The sequence below is a fragment of the Haliaeetus albicilla genome, chromosome 9 (genome assembly GCF_947461875.1).
Source record: "Haliaeetus albicilla chromosome 9, bHalAlb1.1, whole genome shotgun sequence".
NCBI classification, from domain to species: domain Eukaryota; kingdom Metazoa; phylum Chordata; class Aves; order Accipitriformes; family Accipitridae; genus Haliaeetus; species Haliaeetus albicilla.
In genome coordinates, this window is record NC_091491.1 from 14045171 (window position 1) to 14070517 (window position 25347).

General features: G+C 43.8%; 1 protein-coding gene across 11 annotated transcripts in view; it reads left to right on the forward strand.

The window, feature by feature from the left end:
* Nucleotides 1-11332: 11332 nt before the first annotated feature.
* FARP2 (FERM, ARH/RhoGEF and pleckstrin domain protein 2) overlaps nt 11333-25347 on the forward strand; it is an 80907-nt gene continuing 66892 nt past the window's right edge. For 7 of the 11 annotated variants that reach the window (XM_069791692.1, XM_069791699.1, XM_069791700.1 and 4 more), the window contains exons 1-2: nt 11333-11433; nt 15952-16185. In XM_069791692.1, the coding sequence (XP_069647793.1) occupies nt 15982-16185 (204 nt within the window). In that variant the 5' untranslated portion in view covers nt 11333-11433; nt 15952-15981. Of the gene's footprint in view, nt 11439-12284; nt 12352-12388; nt 12551-15213; nt 15880-15951; nt 16186-25347 lie in introns of those variants that run through there. The other 4 variants (XM_069791693.1, XM_069791694.1, XM_069791696.1 and 1 more) reach the window with 4 other exon arrangements.

The following is a 25347-nucleotide window of genomic DNA, read 5'->3' on the forward strand; positions in this document are numbered from 1 at the left end:
CACTGTACCAGCTACTAGGAAGACAGTTAACTCTATCCCAGCTGAAACCAGGACACCTTGTCTTTGGATTCTTGAGCTCGCTGTTAATACCAGAGGATTTTACAGCAGTACTTTAAATTTGGAATGTGTTGCTTTTGCATGTGCCCTGGTCTGGACAGCTTGCTTTGGGTTGCTGTACGGGATTGCTTTGCATTGCTGGGGGGCACACATTATGTAGTCAGACCACTCCACAGGGGTGAAACTGATGCATGTTGTGACCCTTCATGTATGGTTTTAAAGTATGTTTATGTTTCATTTATCTGAAGTATTTGGTGTGGAACTGATACATTAAAGGAACATTCATCTTTAGGCTATAGTGAGAGAAGAGGCAAGGAAGCATCTTGAATATGTCAGACCTGCTTTTTGAAAGAAGACTTTTTGTTTGTACTGATTGTATTTTTTTCACAATGACATCCTTTCTGTCAGGTATAGAAGACTACTTTTGTGGAATTCAAATCCAATTTTGGAATGGAGTGCTGGAAAAGAATTACACTAAGAGTTGCACAATGAAATAATTACTGGAAAATTTATTATAAAAAAAATCTTCCAGATTTGTTAGTTCCATGCTCGTAAACAAAAAGAATGGTAATTGAGGACAGCAACTGAAATAGCATGCCAAACTGACATGTGAAACACCTCACAAAACTGGGTAAACATATTGTACGCTTTCTGTTCAGAAATGTGTGGATTAGTGCCAGTGGTCTTCTCCAACCTTTCTATTATACACTCCAACGTAGGAAGAAAAAGGAAGATTGGGCTTGAAAAAAAAAATAAAGAGATTATGATAGTTTGGTGTAAACATTATTCAAATCATTATAAACCTCACTATCCACATTGATAATGTAATTTGTACCTTGTTTTGCCATTGACAGTGCTGGAAGGAGTGTTACACTAATGCATTTTTTTAGGCAGCATGTTGACTTGTGTGCTGACATGCTGGAACAAGTTTTATTTTACTTTAAATATTCTTAATAAGCCTAAGCTATCCCATTATTTTGGAGGCATTGCAGTGCGTTGTTAGTATACGGCTATGCAGATAAACTCATGTTTTTATATGTGGTAGCATAACACAGCTGAATATATTTGGATGCAGATTTTCTGTATAACTGTGTATGTGTATCTTTTTTAACCCTTTTCTCTGAATTCATTTCTCATCCACTTTATGCCCGTGCTTCTATGAATATTTCTTTTCCAGTCCTTTTCGCCCACTGGTACCATTCTTCAGTGTCCTTAGGTTGTATTTTCTTCTGATCGTCTCTATGCTATTCAGTAGATGTTTCTCTTCTGTCTTTAGACTCCTGCCCTTTGCTTCTTCCATTTGGTATCCTGCAAATTTCCAGCATTTTTCTTGTATTTCATCCACACCTTTGGGGTAACATTCTTGTAGGTTCCTCTTGTTCTGGTTAGTGACAGTGGCTTGCCTACAGAAGTGTTCCCTTTTCTAAAGCGGGTACTTGGAGCTTACTCCCTGGGCTCTTCAGCAAGGAATGAGGAAGAAGATCATTTAGAGCCTCTTGTGTACCTGTTTCAGGTCATTCTGAATATTAGGATGGCTGGACTGGAGATCAAATTTACACCACTTGCTCCTAGGCTTTCCATTTAGTTGACACCTGTGGATGAATTAGTCATAGTGCTCTCTCTTTCTTCATAAACACTCTAATGACCTCAGAATAAGTGACTGAGAAGAAAGCCGTCTTGTGATGCTAGAAGAAAAGAATGCTTGGCATTTCATTAACAAATTCTACCAAAAAGGACTATATATTTGGCCTTTCTCTTAACAATGCACTTGCAGTTTACTATCCTGGGCAGCAGTATCAAAAATGCAAAAAGGGATGGAGTTTTTTATTGCTTTATCTTCAAAAAAAGCTGGAAATTAGTAGGATATCCTCACAAGACTCCGAAAGAAATGAAGTTCAGACTTGTGAATTGTAACTTTGAGTTGTTTATATCTGAGTAGACAGCATGAGTGCAGAGAAGTGTCTTGTTTTCAGGTAACTATCCTGCACCACACAAAGTCCTGTTTATCATGTGGTCGACCAGACAAATATTGCATGGTTCTTTCTGAGCATCTAGTATGGATGTGGCTAGGCACAACTCATGTGTCCATTTCATTGACTACTCAGGGGCATTCTTGCTGGTTTATCTTGCATCCGTGCCCTGAAAGAGGATTGCCATCAGGATTTTGCTAGTTTGTTTCACAGATTTAGTGGTTTAAAAAAAAAAAAAAGGTGAACAAAATATCTGTTAACTCCTGTTTCTTGACCTCTGTGTAAAGAAAAATGTCACTTTTTCTGCATTTTTCTGGACACTTGGTAATAGATCATGAAATGCTGCATGCTTTATGGGAGTATCTGAAATAGAGGGCAAACAAGGTTGTTGATTGGTGACAGTCTGGGGAATGTGCAAGAATATAATCTGTAAAGGCTTTGGGAAGAATTGAAACTGTCGCTTGGAAAGACATTCTACTAGAATTCAGTACAAAGAATTCCATGAAATTATATGATCTTCTGTATTTGCTGTTTTCCCAACGTTGTGTATGGAACAGTGCACAAAGAGCTTAACACTGGGCTCCTGCTTGACAGACAGTGAGAGAGCGCCAGAAAAAAACTCTTAAAGGATTCTTGCAGTGGAAAGAAAGGTTTCATTTGGGTGATTAAACCACTTTATAATTCAACTTGCTGTAGAGCTTTTCCCACAGGCAACAATTCCAGAGTGCATTTCTCAGGAGTGTTAAAATGAACAGTTCTGCTAACAACTTTGTTGTCTTAGAGCCCTGTTCCCACCATTATCTGTTGCTTCTTTCTAGAGATGCTTTATCCTGGCTCTGGGCCGCAGCATGTCCTATTCATTTGGGCAGCCCAGAAGGCAAAAAGGCTGGGAATGCAGTCGGGTTTACCAGTGAGGCAGGTATTTTCCCTGTCGTAGAGCAGCTGTTGGTATTGTAGCTGTGTCCTACTGGACTAGCTTTCTTCCGTGTGGCACCCTGCTGGCAGAGCACGCAGGCAGACTGTTACAGAGCACAGCGCTCTAAGGAATCTCTTCAGCATCCAAAAAATGGGAGGTGCTGTTACCTGCTCATGTGTCCTTTTATGTGAAGATTTGGAAGATGCTGAAATTGGCCTGTTGTCACAGTAACCAGGTGAGAGCGTGTGCTGTGAAGTCAGCTTTGGTGTAATTCTGGGTCAAGTCCAGAAACTGGGAATGGAGGGAGTGTGAGAAGGAAGAAAAAGTTTGGCAAAGGCGTGGTTTGATGGCTGGCTTTGTTGACAGTGCAGCCCAGACGTGACAGAATTGCCTGGGTCTGGCTCATAGCCATGTAAGGGTGTGTCAAAGTTTCAGGTACGTTGGGGAGTTTCTACAGTGTTTAGCAAGGCAAGATCTTCTGATGTAGCTGTACGTTTGCAAGTTTAGTTTCGGTGCTTGAAATGCAGTAGACAAATGAAGCTTCCTTCCACCCACAGGAATGAGAGCCTGTAAATCTAGCAAGACGGAGGAGGTGTCCAGCTATCTCAGACAGAGAACAACATGCTTTTCGGAAACTACCTCTGGCTAGAGCAGAGGCAGCCCTGCAGACAGCCTGTTCAGTCATAAAAGACAGGTCCCACAAAGCAAGAAGTGCAGTGCTTTGATTGCTGTGGGAAAGACTGAGCTCCTTGATAGGAAAAGAACAAGGAGAGTTACTAACTCTGCCAAGCCTGGGGCTTACTCCTGCTCACTTTGAAACCCAGTATAAATGGTTTGGTAGGACTGATGCAGCTAATTTTTTATGCTCTAGTCTCAGCCCTTCTCAGATCCTCAGCTTTGCACCTGTCTTCTCAGGTGATGTAATCGGTGCTTGGCACATCAGATTTAAGGTATGGCTGTGTTCCGAGAGGGGTCCACGTTGCCAGATACAAATTTCTGCTCAACCACATAAGTCGCAGGAAGGAAAGTATGGCAAAAAGTCAGAGGTATTTGAGTTATAAGACATGCCAGCCATTAGCAACTTTGCTGTGTTGAGGTATCGTGCTTAAAGTGCCGTAAGCTGGCTGTCCTCCTGGTTTTTATTGAGAAACAAATTGAGGCCGGTGGGGCAAAGAGACGGAATCGCCTCATTTTTATAAGCAGAAGCCAAAAATTCATGGGAAAATTCCCATGTAGGAAATGGAGGAGCTCCCAAGTTATGTGAAGATAACTCAGCATATTCTATAGAATGAGTAAATAAACACACCCTGAGAGCTAATGCAAAACACTCATTAAAACAGATACTGTGCTGCTTCAACAGCATGGTTATTAAAAAAAGGGAAAGGCACTGACAGTAAAGCACTTTGTTCAGAACGTGCCCACTCCTGTGCCTCGTAATTTGCAATTCCCCTGTTGTTTTAATGTTTTTGATTAATTTTTACTTTTAAGATGCTTTTCCATAAGGAAGAGCCTAAAACCCAGGCCAAGCTGTTCCTGTAGCGGTACTTGCTCCAAGTTCAGAGCTTTTTCCCCTGAAGAGAACATGCGGTTTGGCTTGCCAGTGGTATCTCAGTGAAGCAGTTAGCTTGCTGACTAGCACTCTCTTTGGGAAGTTTATACCCAGAGCAAGAAAACTGGTTTTAGTCTTCATTGCATGCCCAGCAAACAGTTTCAGGCTGCCTACTTTATCTACTTTGAAACGCAGAAAAACAGCGTTGCAGGACTGGCAGTCCATGTGTCTGACAAGCTGTGCGCAGCCCTGGGCCTCGCTCGATTTCTGCCTTTCGGTGTCCGTGGGGAGTTACGCCCTCTGGTTCCTGGCGCAAACAGCTGGAACAATTTGCTTGGTTTGGGGGGCAGAGTGAGGAATCTTAACAGTCCACTGGTTTGCTAGCCATCTACCATTCGGTTGCCTCATTTTTTGGAAAGTAACTTAAGGTAGCACAGTTAGTGTTACTGAAAACCTCAAGTTGGGTTTATTTGGCGGTAAAATAGTTGCCACACTTATCTGTGATTAGTGTTTGTAGATCCTTAATTTTTCTTTTTGTTCTGAAGTATCCGTCCATGAAATAGGACTAGGCCTTTCTCTCCTTTATAGTTATGATACTTTTTTTTGAAACGTACATTAATCGGGCTTTCATGTAGTTGTGTCGACTAAAATTTATTGGTATGTGAAAAAGAGGTGATCTTTTTTTCTTGTTAGAATTTCAGATTTTGGGGGAGTGGTGGTTTCTGTTTGGTGATGTCTTGTTTCGCACCCTCTCCCTCCCCGACCACTTACAGAAGTTTTTGATGTAGATCTTTGAAGCACTGTACAAGTCGTGACTGGATTGAACCCTTGTGCAGCTCCTCTGAGATAACAAATACTAGTCTGATTTTATGGGTAGGGAAATTAGATGAAACTCAATGAGATTAAAAAAAAGAGGGGGGGGGGAGCTTTCTGACACTCCCAATTGTATGGGGTATTTTTTTAGGCCTTGCTGCTTCAGACATACTTGGTTAACCTCACTGTGCAGGTTTTGTTAAGTAAAAAAGAGAAATAAATTGCAATGTTGTAAAAATTACTGTTTCGTTAATGTTTAGGCTGTTACAGTCAAAGAATTAACATCTATTGGAAAATCTTGGGATTCAGTTTAAAGCAAATTTAGGGGAATTCTAGGGATATTTATGCTTTTCTGCAATAGGAAGGATTTACCACATGGGGGCAATGTGCGATTGGACTGTGTCTGTTCTTTTGGGGCTACCTATAGATGAAGAAAATAGGTGCCACGGTTGGCAGTTTTTGCCTGGACTTTTGTTTCGGTCTTGTGGCTCAGCAGCCGTATTACTTTGCAGCTTGTAGCTTGTGTATGCTCTTCGTTTTTGTGCTGTTGATTCAGAACTGCTGCTGGCTATAGACTGAACCTTCTGGGCAAGAAGAACATGTTTAGGCAGGTACATTAATCAGACTGAAAGAAGTTGCAGAGCAGGTGCCTGCGTGTGTGTGTGTGTGCGCGCGCACAGGTATGAACATATGTTGTGCTTAATTTGTTTGGTGTAATTGCCACTTTCACCATGAGAGCTAACTTAAAATACAGATACGATGATGAAAGTCAAAGTAGGTGATTGCAAAAAAGGATTGCATCCACTAATTTTTTCTGTTAGCAGAGTAGCAGAATTTTTTTCCTGTACTTAAGTGCCCATGCCTGTTCTAAAGAATTTGTTAATATTGAAGGTTTAATTCTAGGTCATAGTCCGAGGCTAGTGGACTTTGCACTTTATAAAGGGCAATGTAATTGCTAGGTAGAGTGTGTGTAGAAGGGCTCGCAAAAAATGCCTCAAAGGGGAGCGACCTGAAAAGCCCAAAAGGGTTGTCTCAGTTCCCTGTGAGAAGTGCTATATCATGACTGGGGTGGGGGAGGCAGAAGTAGTTAAGATTGGAAGTGGAACCCCCCCCCTCAAAGAGTCTACAAGTTTCTGTAGCATGGAAATTAGTTTCTGTAGTGGGTTTAGCAAGATGCTGCTAATGATGAGTACCTTTGACATTGTATCTCTGCCAGTAGAACAAGGTGCATTCTGCCTGTTTTTGAAGTATCTTCACTCATTAGTGTTGAAGAACAGTATGCCTCCTGTGCCTCCAGGTCAACTTTAAGAGTAAGTGAACCTGGTGTAAGAGAGGAATTCCAGAAAATGATATGTACAGGTATGTCTGTGTTACTCATTCTTTTTGCTGATCACACCGATCAAATCTTCAGCTACCCAGCAATTCCTGTTCGTATTGGCTTGAGCCTTTTGCCCTTTGCTTATGATCATTGTATTGATCAAATCAGTGTATTGATCAAATTCTATGATTTCACTCTCTTCTTTTTCATATTTTCCTACCATCTGGGGTACAAGTGAGCTGTGAGTACAGAACAACACCTGGCTATAATTGCTGAAATTAGCTTGGTTTTCCTATTTGAGAAGTGGTCTGATATAATTCTGAGCTGTTAGGTAGAGAACTTGTTTATCACTGAAGAGACAGGTTGAGGAATGATTCGCCAATCCATGTAGTGCAGTTTCTACTGAGATGTCTGAGTCAATGTGGAAGGCAATCCAGAGAAGGGTTTGGTGGGACAAGACAACTAGTCTCCTGTCTGGTTCTGCTGCACCGACCGTTACAAACTGGAAAGTACTTGACTGAGCTCTTCCAGGATGAAACACTTTCAGATCAGGAATATGACCAGGGTAGTCACTAACTGTCATGACAGTCAGCCAAAGATATGAACACATTTGTGGAAATGAGAATTTTTCCCTTGGTGGACGTCTGAGGTGCTCTACAGCTGGTACTGTGACACCAGGTCCTCAAAGGTGATGGGAAAAGAGTGATCATCCTGTGAAGAAAGCTATCAGCCCTTGCAGTTGGTCCTAACTAACACTGCGCTTAGGCTTAGGTTAATGATGTGTACAGCAAATTGTTGAATATCTCTAGGTAGTAATTGACGGGAGAATTGTAGCACAAGGCACTGCACTACATTGAACCAAAGTAGGACAACAGCAGTGAACTGTGGCATTCAAAGCTCTGTGAACCTGCTCCCCCCAGGGATTCTGGTGCTCGGGTTGGCCCACCTGCAATGAAACCCATACCAATTTGTCTTCACATCTTCAGCCTTGGCACGCCTACACGTGTTGTCATTATACAGCCCCAGTGCAACATGCTAGAGAAGTGAACTGGTGATGAGCAGCCCCGGTAAAGTAGGGAAGCGTGGTGTACATGGTACAAAATGCTGGCTTAAATGATTGTAACTATTTCCATTCCCAGCTGTACCTATCTTCTGCTATAGACAGAAGGGGAGACATCATAAAATTTTTTGGAATTGCTTGTCTTGTCATTGTGAGATAGGAGAGCTCTAAGAAACAAAACTTTGTAGTATGTATTTGGAAAATATGTGCTAATGAAATTAGCAATAAGTCTAATTTTTCAGTCTGCAGAGTTTCTGTTTGCCATAATGAAGAATTTGAACAGGAAGAAGCTTTTCCAGCTACTGTTTTTCTTGGTTGGATAAGAAACCTGCTTTGAAGGACTTCCTCCACCCTCATCCAGAGGGTGATTAAAGAAAGTGATGACATCATAGTGTAGTAGAAGGGTAATTCTAATTGTCCCACTCAGGCCAAGAGGACAATATAGTGTAGGTTATCTGTAATATTAGCTGAGTGAATGAGTTACACCTCATTATCAGTTTTTTATCTCACAAGGATAAAATTGTACTTTGTCCTGACACAGCATCCTTCCAACAGCAACAGCTGACTTTCATGTGTAACGACATTATTCTTCTAGCTTTGTTCTCTAAACTTCCTTCTCCTGTAAAGGATTAAAACATAACTGCCTGGATGGTCAGAAAATTTGCCTTCATGGGAGTTAAGGAAACTCAGAGGTCTTTGTGGATAGCTGTGAGGAACATATTGCCGAGTCCATGTGTAGTGGGTTAGATAACCATCCATTCCCTCTTTTAGGTTTCAGATCCAGTCACCAAACACCATGTCTCAAGCACGTTTTGTGCATTCCAGTTGCTGAGCAGTTTTGTAAACAACCAAGTGTGTAGCACAGAGGTTCAGCTTGGTAAGGCACTTCCTATTTGTACCCTTTTTGGTTGGGAGCAGGAATTGCATCATCTGTTCACGGCCAGTTCCCTGCCAAATGATTCAGTGAGTGCAGAGCTGTTGTTGTCTTCTAGCTCATAAAAGTGGAGTCTTGTCCCTTCTTGTCCCTTCCCCTGCTTCTGGTGGAAGGAACTGAAGATGGCAGGTGGTGCCATGTCCCTTCATAGCCTGCTTCTTAAGCATGCGGGGAGGAGTGTGAAAATGGGTGGTGACTTTTCTAAGAGGGAGAAGTCACCTGTTACAGTGACTTGTATGTATGTTATAGTTTTCTTAAATATCTCTCTCTCTCTCTAGAGGGCCTACAAGAAGGCTGGAGAGGGACTTTTTACAAGGGCATGTAGTGATAGGACAAGGTGTAATGGCTTTAAACTGAAAGAGGGCAGATTTAGATTAGATGTAAGGAAGAAGTTCTTCACTGTGAGGTTGGTGAGGCACTGGAACAGGTTGCCCAGAGAGGCTGTGGTTGCCCCATCCCTGGAAGCTTTCAAGGCCAGGTTGGATGGGGCTTTGAGCCATCTGGCGTAGTGGAAGGTGTCCCTGCCCATGGCAGGGGGGCTGGAACTAGATGATCTTTGAAGGTCCCTTCCAACCCAAACCATTCTATGAGATATATATATATAGATATATAGATATATAGATATATACACACATATATGAGAAAACCTGTTATAGAAAGGTTTTAGCATCTAGGCAGCGATAGCTGCCAGGTACCATCAGCATGGATGGTATTGTCTGCCCTGAAGAATTGGGAATGAAAAGGGTATGAAAAGGACAGACTTCTTAAGGTTCTGGTTCATGGCAAGTCAACTGGTCTCGGAGGAATACTTGTGCATCCTGCTAAACTCCTCATGCTATGACAAAAAATATTTTTTTTGCCTGTGGTGCGTAGAAAGGCTAGAAATGAGGTGCATGTAGAAACAGAGGTACTGGGTATGTGGACACTCGAACACACACAACCTTTGGTGCCTTTTCATTACTGGATTGTTTCAGCGCAGTAAATTACGTGTGGTTTGTGTGAGCAATAAAAGTTAGCAATATACAGCGAAGCATAAACAGCAGGCTGTTGACGCTTCTAAAGACTTTACTGTGTCTGTAATTATTGCTTCCTCTCTGATTGCTTTTAAAGTGATCACATGAGATTTGTTCTCCAACTTGCAAAAGAAAGGTTTTGTGCTCTTTTTAGATGTTAAAGTCAGTGACAGAAAGGAAGATTACTCTGAAGTGTCTACACTTTAAAGGATGTGAAACTGTATTAGTGCTTAAGCTGCAAATAAAATCAACTACTCCATTTTCATTGCCTATGGAAGAGCAATGCAAATGCTAGGCAAACCAGGATATCGAAACATCCATTTCACTTATGAAAGCACTTCAGTTTATTGGAATCACAAATGTTTTTACGAATGGAGTTATCTAAAATGCTGTGTATACTTTTGCAACTTGCCTGATTTTTTTTTTGTATGCATGAGGTTCTTCAGCTCCATTTCACTTTTTAAGGAGAAGAAATAATGGGACATATTTTTAAAACCTTGTGTCTTTTTTCTTTTAAAGAGAGGAGAATGTTGCTAGTCAGGAATTACTCATTAAATTTGTGAGTTGCTTCTTTCTGTGGGTGAGAGTGGTGAAGCTGCTCCAGGTTGAAAGGGCTGTTCTGCATGATTTATGTGTTTTGTTAATATAAAAGTCATATGCTATGCTAATATTTTGTTTTTCAAATTGTTGTGAAAAGGTCAGGTTCTCAGAAACAAGGTGGCTCTTGGCATTTCTTGTGCTATTGGCCATCAACCCTTTCCTAGAGAAATCCAAGTATCTGTTGTTTCTTGTCTTGAAGAGCAGACTGCTGGGAGATGCGGTCCCTCTGGGTGACCGGGGGTGTTTCTCAAAGGCACCCCTTTTCAGGGACCGCTCTTTCCCTGGCCGCCCCATTATCGCTAGGCCTTGCCATCTGCTTTTGAGCAGACTCCGAACGTCGAAGGTGCAAAGGTGTGTTCAGGCAGAACTCTCTTCATCCTGCGCTGAATTTCCTGCAGCGTTTGCTTCTCGTCTGCGGTACTTGGTGGACCGGCTTGCTGGCTGGGGACCGAGGAGGAGGAGGATGTTCTGATGCTCTTCAGCCCCTTTGCAGCGCCCGATGCTGCTGGGCCGGCTCTTGGCACATGGGTGCAGCACCCACGTCTTCTCTCCCCTTCTGCAGCGCTGCGGCTCTTTCTATCCCTATTTAAAATCGGTCTGCTCGTGAAAATAGCTGGAAACCCGCGATCTTCGCTATTCAAGGCAAAACCTACGAGCTGTGTTGCCTGGATCTCAGCAGCTGCTGCACTTGCCGATGTTCTGCTGCCCCAGGCAGAGCCCCGGCCGGCTTGGGGTGCCTCGGTCCGTCCGGCTGCGTGATTCCAGGTTTCTGTTTTGTTGGGGTTTTTTTGGGGGGGTGGGGGTGGAGCGGGTAGGGCCGACGGACAGCCCTCCTCCCCCCATCTCTCTCCGGGCGCAGGGGGCCTGCATCCCCCCGGGCCTCCCGCAGCCGCCGCACGGGTTCTCCTCCGCTGCCAACGTTCCCTGGGGGACTCAGATGGAAGTAAGAGCAGGGCGGGGGCCGAGATGCCCCGGGCCGATCCCGGGGCTCCGTTCCACGCCCGCTGCCGGCGGCAGAGGCACAGGTCGGGCCGGGCCGCGCCGCGCCACCGCCCCCGGAACCCGCGGCCCCGCCCCCGGCCCCGGCCGGCCAATGGCGGCGGGCGGGGCGGGGCCGGCGCTGGGCCAGTGCGCGCGGGCTGCGCGGGGACGGGGCTGGGGCTGCGGCGCGCGGTCGGGCCGGGCCCGGCCCCTGGCGCTGAGGTGAGGTGAGGCGCGGCGCGGCGCGGCGTTCCCCGCGGGCCGGCTCCGAGCCGTCCCGGCAGCCGGACCCGCAGGCCGGGCGGCGGGGCCGGGGGGAGCGGGCGGCGGGGCGGGAACTGGGAGGGGGGCTGCCGGCGAGCGGCGCACCAGGCCAGCGGCGCGGCCCGGCCCGGCCCGGCCCGCCTGCGCGTCGGGCGCTTCCGCCGCCTGCGGCCGCTGCCGTGCGCTGAGGACCCGGGCGGAGGCTTTCGCGAGGGGCCCCGGCCCTGCCGTGCCCTGCCCTGCCCGCGCCGCCGGAGGGTCTGCGGCCCTCGCTCCTTCAGCCCTGAGGAGGGGGGGGGGTTCTGGCTGGCGGGGGGCTCGGGAGCGTGCTCTCCAGTGGGCTGCCGGGTCCCGGCCTGGGCGGTTTCGCCACTTTCTTTTCGGGCTGGGAGTGTTTGCGCACCTGTGCTCCGGCCTGTCCTATCCTCTCCGCATCCGCCTCCCTGCGAGGGACCCCCGCCGCCGGCCGGGCGCAGTGCCGGGGGTGCGAGGGGGTAGTGCTGCACCGCCCCGCTGATTCCCTGTAATCAGTTGGAGAAGCGCTCCTGAAGCCCCGCTCATCTGGCAGGGACCAGCTGCGGTCGTTCTCCACCCTCCCTGCGCATCCATCTCCTTGCAGGCAAGCCTGTGGTCCCCGGCACACGGTGCTGCTGCACCGTTGCAGGAGAGAGCCGTGAGACCCCTTACGCGGTCGTGACGAGGGATGGTGTTCGGTGTTTGTAATGGGAGTGAGGGCTCCGGGTTTCAGAGAGAGATGTCTCTCCTGGTGCGGCTGGGGCACTCATAGTCTTCATCCCTCTTTGCTGCAGTTGTTGGGTTCCTGATACATCCCTTGGTGCCACCTTGGTGTGGTGATGCTATTGCCTGGTGAAAAAGGTAAAAAATTAAAGTTTGCTTCTGGTGGACTGAAGGGACCTGCTTTGAGAGCTCCTGCTGAGAGTGCTTCCTTGCCGCTCTGTGCGGGCTTCCACTGTGCGCAGGTGGCAGGGATCTCTTCCTGCGGGAGGAAGGGATCACCCTTCTCATACCTGGGAGCTGGGAAACTGGTGTTACTTGAGACCAGCCTTCTGCTTAGGTGAGGCATGGAGCATCGTAGTGACTGACTGAAAACCGTGCTCAGAGGAGTTCATTTGAAACCCCTTGGAATCTTGCACAGGCATATCCTTGGGTGTAAGCTGCCTTTCCAGATTTGCTGCTAGCTGAAAAATGCTATCTTGCTTCTGAAAAATAAGTTTATTTCATCCAAGTAGAAGATAAAATTCATTGTGACTTTGAAGCCATTTCAAAAAGGCAACAAAAAGTACATAGCTGCCTCGATTTTTGTAAGTTGTGTTCCCAGCTGCTCTTTTACTTGGGCCTGAGAGCAACAGTCATTCTGTCACTGTGCTTCAGGGAGCTGATTTAGCTTTGATGCCTGGTCCCGGTTTATAGGAAATTATCACGTTAAGCACTTGGTGCAAAGAAGTCCGGGAGGGGTGAATGCAATGAAGATTTTTTTTCTTAGAACCGCTAATATTGTGGTAACTGCATTTTAGTTTTGCTTTGGTGAGGAGGTAAATGAGACCTTGTTCTGGCTCGCCTGGGGTGGGAGGCTCTCAGTGCTGTTGGACGCTTTCTTTGCTCTGCCCATAGAGCCTCTCTTTCTTCCCAATGCTTGCAGCCCATCTTAGGCTTCACTCTTTCACTTTCCTCAGCCTTTCCTTTAGTCAGCCCCTTAAACTGAAACGCTTCCTAAATCATCGCACAATGGTTATTGTTAAGAAACATCATATGTAGTCAGCTTACATAAAACACGATACGTAACTATAATTGGTGGTGAAATTGGAAGTAGTGCTTGGCTTGGTTAATACTTCTCCCGCTTCTGGTTTTTGAGGCAGTTGGAGCAGGCCAGGCTATTTGGGAATTTTTAATAATTGTAATGGCATTAGTAGCATGCATGGGGAGGGAACTGGATGTGGCGTGGGGAGATGCTCACAACTGCCACACGGCAGGCAGGGCACTGCTCTTCTAGGGAAATGTGCCTTGCTTCTGCACATTGTGTTTTCTGCCTGAGTGCTTGTTAGACCTTAAAAATCTGAATATATGCTGGCTGGGGACTAGTCTAGTGGTAAATGTTGTTAGGAATGTGTCATCAGCAAGGTGCTTGGTCGAGCCCCGTTGAGTTCACTTTTCCTGTTAACACCTGCGAGGAAGGTCTTTGACATCTCCAGTTTCTGCTTGACATGACTTTAGTCTCTCCTGGCTAGTAACCAAAGCTAGTAAAAGTACCCAGGAGCTCCTTGTTTAGTCCGGAGTTGGGTGGCCTACCTGCCTTGCCTTTGGGAACTGGCTGGCTTCAGCTGGAGGGGAGCCTACTGAAGCCTCTCTGCTGCAGGGCTGCTCTGTGCACTGTCTCAGCTGTTGCTGCTCACATCTTTTTCCTGTGAGTAACTGCAGGGTCTATGCCTTCCAGTAGCTGTTTATTCAGAACAGGGTGAATGTGTTCATAGAGCGCTAATTTGAAGAGCGGTTGTCTAATAAATAGCCTTGTGAGGAGTATGGCTGATTCTGGGCAACTTCAGTTGCTCATAAGCTTCTGAATGGCAGTAGCAAAATCTTACCATACAGTTAAGTTAAAAGGGACAGAGTATCAAGGAGATATAGATGACACTGAGCTATGGTTTCTATTCAGGTTAGCAGTTATTAGAGGTGTAACCTGGGCAACTGTCTCTGGTGATTTTTGCTGTTGTGGTAGCTTTAAAATTTATGACCTAAAAGTTTTTCTCCTTGGCTGTGTGGCCACACAAACTGGGAAGTTCAGTGAAAGGATATGCACAAAACGGTCTGAGAAAGAAACTTTCTGCTAATTTGTCACCTAAAACTGGTAGGTCGGGCACTGGGCAGCGTACACACACTTTTAAGGTTGAGATCATCCTTCTCACGCTTTCTCGTCACGTGTGTCATCAGCCGGGAGGCTGGAGGCATCTCTGCAGTGGTCTTGAGCTGTGCTGCTCAGGCAGGGCTCTGCAGTGCTTGCAAGGGCTCTGAGAGACCGCTAAGCCAAACAAGCCTTGTGGTAGGTGTAATTAGGGAGGAGGCATCTGTCTCCTCTCCTGTGACAAGTTTATCTGTACAGGGGTCTGCAAATTTAAAAAGCAAAAAACCCCCATAACATTGAAACCCACTGATCTGCAAGCCAGGAAGACATTTGACCAATCTCAATGTGTGCAAGGATTAAAACCTACCCCCCCCCCCAAATTTTTAACAACATGTAAGGCTGGCTCCGTTTGAATCCACAGAGCGGGTTGCCTACCTACTCAAAGCGTAGAGGGACAAAGGAATGTTTTCATGATCTGCCTCTCTCCTTTTTAGACAAAACACGTTTATTACAAAACAATAATCTAACACTTCATTGAATTTTTTGTAGTGTGGTGGCCACGCGAAGGCTGTCCCAGCGTCAGTAACCACATACTTTTGATTGTTCAGACATAGCATGGTATTTGGGAAATGCAACCAAAAGCACCAAGGAGCCTATCGGTTTCCATGTGCATTTCTGCTGAGCGCCTTGCACGTTGTTGCCAAATACTTCGTGCCAGTGGTGAGCGTGGGGCAGTGGCTTTGTTGGGTGCATTGCATCCTGAGCACACATGCCTCGCATTCACGTAGACCCTGCTGCGATCCAGGTGCAAATGTTGCCACTGTTCCTGTGGTACAGGAGAGGCAGAGAGAGGCACACATTTTTTTTTTTCTCCATGTCAAATTAAACATTTGCTCTGTAACAACTGCCATGAAACCATGAAAGTAAGGATCACAATGTAGGAGTTGGTCTACCTGAACTAGCGTAGATGTTTGTAATTGAGGTTTTTGCCCACTGACTTAGTCTGGGTACAGTGCAGGTTTGCTAATAAGGTGAAGAACTGTTATCTGCAGCAGAAATCTGCATTACGAAGGCTCTGAGCTGCCAGCATTGGTTGGAGTAGTTACGGTTTTGCATGAGTCATCATTTTGGGGGATGAAGAAAGTTAATTGTTCCTGTTATTTCGGGGTGTGGTCCGATATTGTAGCAAAGTCAATGGGAGGGCTAGGTACCAGTGAAAGGCAGAGTCCTGTCTTTCCCTCCATGGCCTGCTCCAGGTGGCTTTTCTTGTGCTGTCAGCAGTGTTCGTACTGTGGTGACCTGGTTTAGGGAGGTAAATTGGCAGAAAAGTTAACTGGAAATTAAAATGTCAGTGTGTAAGGAGGGTGGAGGGCGCAGGTTTGAGTATCCTATTTCCTAACTGTGTTTTGGAAGAGTTATTTTTTTTTTGCCACTTATCTTTCTTCCCAGCAGCTGGATTTTTGACCAGAGTTTCATCAACTTTATTATTGGTTTTGATAGCAGGATGAAGAGCATTAGATAAGGACTTTGTGTGTGACTGTGTTTCGGTGGGTAGCATTTTCATATGGGATATCGGTGGAAAACTATCTTTCAGGCTGTAATCCTCTATTTTCTTCCAGGTTTCTTTAGACTCTGCTTGCTGTTGAAAGATGGGAGAGATAGAAGGAACATACAGAGTCCTGCAGACTCCTGGCTCTCGTTTGGGTGTCCAAAAGACCACAGGAGTGAGTACCTTGGAGCCAGGACAGAACCTCTCTACTGCAATGGCATCATCGCCTGCCAAAACACATGAGCGGGACCTACCGATCAAAATAAAGATGTTGGACAACACGGTGGAAGTACTTGACATTGAGGTAAGAGAGGTTTAAACCTGATTTCAGGTACACTTAGCCTTTGATAATGTAAAGCTCACAGGATGTGCTACTGTACAGAGCTGGGGCATTTTGAGGCAGTGTCTGAATAAAGATTCCTGTAGGGATTTTACATACTTACAAGTAGTTAAATGAGTAGCACATCTTGTTTTTTAAAATCTTAAAAGTATAATGGATGTTTTGGGTTTTTAACAGACTTTAAATACAAGCACATACTGTAACAAGAAGCTTTAACTGTTATTTGCTTTGGGGGAACACCATCTATTTTCTGCCAAACTGTTCTTGCTCCCTGAGCCACATGCAGCTTTGTCGATCTGGCAGCTGGGAGAGCAGAAGAGGTTTTTTTACTTACTACTTTTTATTAATTATTTTAATGGTTTGTATCCTCTTCAAGTAAACTTGCTCCTATTTGGAAGTTTTTGCTTGTTGCCGCACTTTGGGAGGGAGGCACCAGAGGGGTGGCAGTGTTTCTGAAAATTTGTATTTAAAACTAGGCTTACTTAGCAATTGGGGAAATCTGCCTTAAGAAACTCAAATTGGGGTTGTTCTGTTTTTAAACAATCAAAAATTTTTGTTCTTCATATTCTTGTTTCATTCTCAACATTAACCTCAGATTTTAATTTTAGCTTGCCTAAAGATCTGTTGTTAGAAAAGAGCTCTATTCTAGTGAAGGTACTTAGCTATCAGATATTCTACATTAGTATCAAATTGACTTTATAATTAGCAGTTGTAGCCTTAGTTTCTTGCATAGACTTAAACAGGTTTTTCCAAATAGAGTGAAAAAGATGTCTATGGAGCTCTGAAGAAAAAGTGGCTTTTGGGGATGTCTTCTACAGATTGCCATCCAGCTGTTCAACTTTCAAACATGAAATCTGATTTTTTTTTTGTTTGTTTCGTTTTGTTAAGTGTGAGGCTGTGCCTGTATCCCCCTACCTGAGGACACAGAAGGTACAGCAAACCCATCCATCCCTCATTTACTGCATAGAACACAAAAGCTTTTTTTTTTTTTTAAATTATGTTAGAATATTAAAAAAAAATAATCTGCTGACTTTGGTTCTTTTGAAGTCTGATTTTTTTTTTTTTTTTTCAAATTGGTGTAGATGGTGCTTTTGTGTTTTGATTTAAAAAAAAAGGAAAAGAAAAAAAACACCAAACAACCAAGCAACCCTCCCCAAGCCTGTAATTTTGAAAATTGGTGCAAGTCTACTGTAAGCTGTTAAAATCAAGAAAGAATTTATAACTCCTAGTTCCTGCTTTATTGCATGAAGTCAATGATTAGAAATCTCCTGTGTATTAGCATAGATGTTTTCCTTCTCTTCCTTGTCATATTTGTACCAACTCTGTCTGCTCTTCTCATGCAAATCTTTCACTTTCCTCAGTAACCTTACCCTCTTCATCTTACTTTATAACTCTTATGTGGCTCTTTCTGACACAGTCAAAGCCTGCTTTATTGTCTTTGATCTACTGCTGATGGGAAATCCTTTGACTACACTTGCCTCTCAGACAACCTCGGAATCCTTTTTCATCTTCAGGCTCACCAATGCTCGGGTGGCCCTGCAGTCCTGTCGTGGAGCTCTGCGCTAGTTTCTCTGCTGTCCTCTAACCTCTGAGCACCCTCCCTCGGTTCTCCTCTGCTTGGTACAGTTCACTGCTTTCAGAATACCTTGTTTTTTGAAACTGTCTTGACCTGGTTCTCCTTTGCCTGCTGAAACAGTCTTGACTGTATATCCTTCCAGTTATCTTCATTGCTCTCTGGCTTGCATTGCAGGTCTGGTTTAGCTTCATCCTTTAGCCCTAGTCTTATCCTACAGCACTTCGTCGCTAGTCTTACAATCAAATTCAAATTCAGTTGTGGCTCAGTTCTTTACGATGTCTCAACTCTTCACTGTCTCCTGGCTCTAAATAAAATCAGCCTTTGCCTGATGAAACTTGGTTTTGATATTTATGTGTCAACATCAAGCTTGACATGTAAAAAACCCACAAATTCCTTGCTCACACTATTTTTTTTGACAGCTGTGAGTCATACTCCCGTCTCATCTGTCTGACCAATAATGTAGTTTCTATTCACCTCCAGTTTCTTCATTTCCTTTAGCAGGCCATCTCCTGCAGGCATGCTGTACAATCTCTAGGATGGTACTGTTTAACTAAACAGCTAACACTCATCCCATCCAAGACCACCTCGTTTCACTCCTTTGTTGTTGTGATCACCTTCTTGTTGGCTTTAGCCTCTCCAGTCTTGCTGAGTATGTACCCGTTTTGCATGTTGCAGGAAGAGGCAACCCACTCAGTCATTGTTCCTAGCAGCTGCTACTGCCTGACCAGTTTTGCATTGCTCCACTGGCTCCCTGTCTTTGTAGCTTCAAACGTAGGTTGCTTATCTCTGCTTTCAAGGTCCTTCAGGGCCCTACCTGTAGTCTCGTGCAAGAAGGTGCTTGGCTCCATCCCCTAACTGGGCCACAATGCAGTACCTTTGTTGTTGTTGCTGTTGTTTTTACCCATCATGATGAGAGGTCTCCCATAATTAGGAACTATCTTAGTTTTCTCTTTTTACCTGGAAAGCCCTCTCTGATTATGACATCCACAGAAACACCCGAATTTGGGCAGCTAGCGTGCTGAGGCCGTAGTTAACATTGTACTATTCTTTATGAGGTCAGTCGGAACTGAACAACTGAGAAACTTTTGCCTGATTTTGTAAGCGGTGAGGAGGAGGGGTCATCCTTTGTTCATCTGTAGAGCATTAAGCACAAAAAGGTCTGTAGTCAGCAACTGTAGCATTGGAGTCCTACTATTACACTGCCTACATCGCTTTTCATTTTTGTCTAAATGAGGTAGCAAATGATAGCAAACAGGGATGAGGTATTAAATTGTAACCCTCTGCCTCCTAATTTGTTTGGTGGACTGCTGGGATAGCAGTAACTGCTGACTGCTGTTTGTGATGGAAAATTGAAATTTTTAACCTGGGGATTGAGGGTGAGAATCAGGAAGAGTCAGCCACATTTGCTGAATAGGTGGTGTGGGCTAGCACAGATGTTTTTTTTTAAAAAGCAATGAGAGAAATTCATGATTAAAGAGCTATCCTAGAGGGATTGAGGTACTGATTGCAGTGCTGTTTGCCCACTCCTCTTTGCTTTTGCAATTTTTTTCACTGGGTGTGGAAATGAGAGATGGTGTTGTCTTCATCACCTGCTTCATGAGCTTTGTGTTTATTGATTAGGTCAGCAATAGTTTTTCAGTGTAGTGGGACACCGAGGCCTTTCTCATAGGGGCCACTGCCTTCTAATGGAGATGTAGCTTATGGCAAAAGGCGTTGTTTTTTTTTTCCCCTCTTAAAATCATTTTCCCTTCTGTCTTTAAGAACTGTGGGAAGTAACTTTTTACTGAGAGAAGGGGAAGAGACTGACTAGGCATAGTGGTCAGCTTCTGGAGAGGGGCCTTCTCTGTGCAGCATGGTAGGGAAGCTGACGCAGGAGCCCCGTACTGCCTTGCTTGCGAAGCTGCCTAAAATGACCCACATCAGCAGTTTTAACCATATGGGATAAACAGAGTAGCCACAATAATGATTTAATCCATACAGCTTTTCCTTGTTATCCCCTCCTTTCTCCAAGATGCATTTAAAACACTTGCTTATCTCCTGGCCGGTGTTGGTAGATACTCTCGTGTGGTAGCTCTTCCCTGTTGCTTTTTTAACTCACTAAAGAGCAAGTAAAGAAGCTGACAAAGTGGCATAACGGATGGGATGTGAACAAAATAGGAAAGGACAGTCTTTCCTTCATGTTATTGTTGTATCTAGAACAGTGTTAGAAGTTCGATATAGCTGCATTTCACTGCCTTTTGTCTAAAACCCACTGTCTCTGTCTACTCTCACCATCTGTACTGTAAGGTTTTCTTTCTAACTAAATTTCATTAATCAGTAAGAGGGAGCTATTCTTTAAAGTATGCTGGGGCAGAGCTCCTCTCCAGGGAATCTGTTTTGAATGTTAGGGGATGGAGAAATGCTCAGATGTTTTATAGAGTTTAAAAAACTGAAAATTGGGTATTTATGGTTTCTTCTTTCTCTCTCAAAACAGAAAAGAGAATGAAACATATCCATCCAAAGCTAGGCTGGACCATCAATTATTTTCATGAGTTGTGTTTTTGTCCCTTTTTATGGCCAGCTTCTTTAGTCAGTTCAAATCTTGCATTGTGCCATATCACAGGGTACCTGTCCTTGTCCCTCCAAGCTAAGTCTGTCCAAATGGGTGGTTTTGCAGACTACTAGATGAATGGTCAGAAAATTCAATTTAATTCAGACCAGGGGCACACTGCAAAGTAATCAGGGCTTTACAATAGAAGTTCTGCCAGCTTTCCCAATTTTCTTAAGAGATTAAACTTGGAGGCCTTTGATCAGCATAAAAATATGGCAGACTGTTAAGTAGAAGGGCCTGGGCTGGGTTTAATTTGCCAAAATGACCACTTGGTAAAATTATACTTGTCTGATGCTGGTTATGGAAGACAATAAAATGTGCTGCAACAAAGGACAACTTAGGCTATAGGAATTTAGGGTATTGGAAGTTGTGATTTATACTTGCTGAAAGCTTTTGTGTTGATTTGTAGTAGAGTTGGAAGAGAAGTGTATTAACAACAGGGACAGACGTATGGGCTGTCAAAGACATGGAGTACAGCATGTGCACCTGGGTTAGAGGAAACAAGGGGTCTTTTTGCATGGCATAGTTGGAAGGAGAGTGGTACTGATGGTAGGTGAGAGTCTGGTGCTGGCTTAAAATCCCGGTAAGTGAAATAGCAGGTTTAGTCAACAAGAAAGGGGCCAGACTTGCAACATCTTCCAGTGCTTTCTCCAATGCAATACTTTTTTGGGGGGTCTGTAGGCAGACAGACTGTAAGGTCTGCTTCTCTGACCCAGTTTTCTCTTTGCAGTAGCTTCTAAGACATGTAAAGGCATTGCTGCCATAACGTGATGTTTAATATTTGGTCTATATGTTGTTCCTTATGTAGGAAATATACGTGCTTGCTTTCTTACTTGAATTATGCTCTATGCTATGAGGAAGTGCCCTGGAAAAAGAAGTTTAGATTGTTATGCTTCAAGTTTACCAAACTCTGTTTGCAGAGAACTTGGCACCTCTTCAGTTGCGTGCACTTCCTCTTCTTCTGCTTGAACATAAAATAAAATTTGGGAGTGAGAAATACTTGTGCATTATATTACAGCTGAATTTTTCTCTATTTTCATCTACTGGAGAATGCATTCTGTAGAACTGTAATAGCCATCATAAAATCATAGCACAGTTCTTAGCACTCAGCAAAACCAGGTGGGTCTGCCTGCCTGTTTTACTCAGTGGGAAAACTTAAACTAGAATTTTTTCTTTCATGATGTTCTTTGTCAGGTTGCTTTAAGTACACAAGTCTGTTCTTTCTTTTTTAAATATAATGAACTAACTTATTGATAAAGCATGTTAATAATATGAGTTAGCTTTATGTTGGTTGGAATTTGCCTTAGATTTCAACTAACTTGTCTTGGGATTTGGGTTTTGTCCTGCAGTCTCACCATGCTCTGAAGTTGTTCTCCGTGGGTCAGGCTAGTGCAAGCGTTCTTGTGCCTTGGAGCATGGAGCTGGCCCTTTAGGAAAATGCTTTTCATTTTGTTGGCATTTTTCCTATTTTCTGTATTTCTACCAGGCCTGTTGTTTCCTTGTGTGTGACTCAGTTTCTTGAAGGTGGTTGTATTTTTTCTCATTTTCTTACCAAGTACGTGAAAGACGGAGCTGGTTCCGCATCCCTGTGGCACTGTGTGATGTGTCCCTCTCCTTCCGACACCAGTGGGTGGCCTGGGAGGGAAACGCTTGACTCCACTGCTGTTCATGAGAACAGACTAGTCAAATAAGATTAGTTTTTCCCCACTTGTATTTTCTTATTAGGTATTGTTCTCTCACTGCTCATGTCTGTTTTGGAGTTTACTAATGTACCCTGTGAAACTTACTGTTGTATTACCATAAAATTTAAGTGGCTTATTCTATACTAAGTTGAAAACAGCTACTTGATGATTACTCTGTCCAATAGTGGTGCTGTCTTTGCTGGCCACCTATATTACTCTTCCTTTGTTTATTTAAATATGCAAACTGCATTATTAAAAGTGCAAAGTTGCTTTCCACCAGTATGCTTAGAATAACTATGTTTAGTTATTCTGGTTTCTGTGGAGTTTGCAGGCATCTGTAATTGAAAAGGTGTCATGAAAAAGGCACCTATTCAGATGCCTGTTGTTTCCAACAGCCATGGGAGCCTGCGGCCGTGACTCGCTGCAGTTGGGGGCCCTGAAATCAGGAGCTGGGCTGGGACCGCGGGAGGTTTTTGGGGCAGCGGAGGAAGCAATCTGACAGCTTGTACATTCCTTGTGACATCCCGTGGTTTGGAGGGAGTGTTTTCAGCTCATGCACACTGAAAAATGCTGCTTATCAGTAACTTCTTATGGTAGCGTTAGTACCCCTAAGAACTTAGTTGGGGCTGAAGCAGAAATTACATGGCTTAAAATGCTGCTGTTGAGCAGTTTTAAGTAAGAAATGTCCTTCTGTTAAAAATGGAAAGCGTCTCATGAGCACCGAAAAAAATTTACTCTGAAATGATATTTCAGAGAGGCTGTCCTTACTGCGAGCCCTGGTGGACTGTGAGCGCGTGGCCAGCGTTACGGCACCGCAGCTTCTCCAGCAGGATGGGGCAGCCTGCTGCCAGCTCTCCGTCAGAGCCAGGCTCTGGCATAGCTGCCCTCCTGCCTCTCCTTTGCTCTCCCTTCGCCTGCTTAGACCTTCCTTTCATAAAGGCTTTTTCCCCTCTGTGCTGTAAAAGTATTAACAGCTTAAATATGTGGGAAGTGGGAGGACAGGCTGCTTCTGAATCCTATTAAGCGCTATGCTGAAGGAATCAAGATTCTCTGTTAGTCAGCTCAGTGTTTTTCTTCCCTGGCTGGGAAGAAATGGTCAGAATTCCAGAAAGAATCATAGCCAGATGTTTGTCATTGCTCCGGTTTGACTCTCCTAAATATGGCAAATAAGCTGCCTTAGGACTTATTTTTGTCTGACCTCAGAAAAGCAAGTTAGTAATTCACTATTTAAAATTTGAAGTTATTATAGGGTTTAAGAAGAAAGTAATTGAAGCATTGCAGTTTGTATACTGTTTGATTCTACTATATATTTTTTAGACCTGTTATTTTGTGTTTGGGGGCTTGACTTTTTTGATGCTGTGTAGGAATGTGGCATTGGGTGGGGAAAGGTAAAAATGCAGCCATTTTATGAGAGACATTTGGGGTGTGTGTTTTGTTTTTTTTTTAAGGGAAGATGTGAACTTAAATTGTATTATAAAAACAATTTACTACTTTACAGTTCTCTCGACATTAGGTGTCCTATTATGTGAAAAGAAAATTGATTTATACTGCAGCAAAGGAGAAACAATCTGAATATTCCTGCATGAAAAGTCTATTATATACACATATTGTAACTTAAAACGTAGAAACCATTTAGTAACATGGTGATCAAATGTTATCACAGTCCTTGAAATATGAATGTAATGGATTGAGTTAGTAACTGTTTGTATGGCTGTGATATACTATAGTGAGTATGCTTCACCACACGAAGTGCATAAATGAAAAATTTCTCTTGTACGGGTTCAGAAGAGTGAACTGAGGGTACAAGAGCCATATTTACTTAGCTTAACACTGAGTTGGTGTAAAGCTGAACTCTTTTCAAGCTCTCTAATTTGTTGTAAACCTGAGAACTTTCTGCCTGTAATTGTTCTGTCTGGATGAGATCCGATAAAGTAAACAAACCAATGCATAACTTCATGGTCTTGGCTTATGTGCAGTGGTACGGTTCTTGTACTTACTTCAGAAGGCACCTGAGAGGAATTAACTGATATACAACCTTGTAAAGAAAAAGCTGTTACCTGTTAGCTTCCTTACTAATTCACATAATGTGTTGTCATCACTAATAAAGGAAATACTGTTAGTTTCTTAAACACTCCTGCAGAATGCAGCTGTTCATTTCTTTTTTCATAACCTAGTGATGAAGGATAGTGAAAATCCGTTGAAATTATTATGCCATTCTATCAAAATAACTGTAAGAAATGCTGTATTCAAAAAAAAAAAAAAAAAAAGGTAGTTCTGTGGAAGCCTCATCTGGGTGTGGATGACATTCAAAGCTGGTTCCACAGATGGATAATTCTGTAGAATATATAGAGCCTGAAAGGGGAAAAAACCAAACCAACGAAGAAATAACCCACAGTCAGCTAAAGACAGCTACAGAAATGCAGTGTGCTAAGAGGCAGTTTGGAAAAATTTTAGGTTAGTGCCTACTGAAAAAAGGGACTTGATGTTGAGCAAGGATGGGATCACCTGGTACCCAGCTGTGTTTAGAGAAGCAAAGCCTTGTGAACGTGCATTTAAATAACCAAGGTTGCAAAAGCATACCTGTGTGTCATCTGTTTCTCCTTGCAACAAAACACTTTTCTGGCAAGGGTCACGTTGCCTACTTGTGTAAGAGGGAGACCATATAAATTGAATACTTAAAAAACTGCTCTGGTGACAATACATAGTGTAAAAGATTTATTTTTTAAGGCTGTGATGTTGGATGTGGAGGGGGGGAAGACCCATCTGTCTGACAGAGCAGTCATTCATGAATAAAAATAAGAAACTGAGAAGAAAAGGAAAGGGAAAAAAAAAAGAGTATTGAGCTGTCAAGTAGTCTGTATTGTGAGTTCAGAGACACTCCTGGAAGTCTTTCAGCAGCTTCTGCATGTGCTGCTGCCCTGACCTGAGCTGCATGGTTGAAACCCACAGGTAGGAAACAAGGGGAAACAGAAATCAGGCTCTCTAAATTGGAGTGTATTGCTCTTTAGTAATCTCTTTTCACTTGTAGTAGAACTTGTGATGCCTTTTTGACGCGTTTGTAGCACTGTGCTTGGGTTTTACACACATGCATGTGTTTTGGAGTGCTCTCGTGATGGTGAAAGCAGAGTTGAAAACATTGCTTAAGAAGTTGTTTCTTCCCAGCCTCGTGGCAGAGGAATGGGAGATGAAGTATTTTAACTATTAATGCCTCCTCACTGCTCAGGCAAGAGAAATGATGGGAACTCAGTTGCGGGCCTGCTTTGCCAGCAGCGAGATCC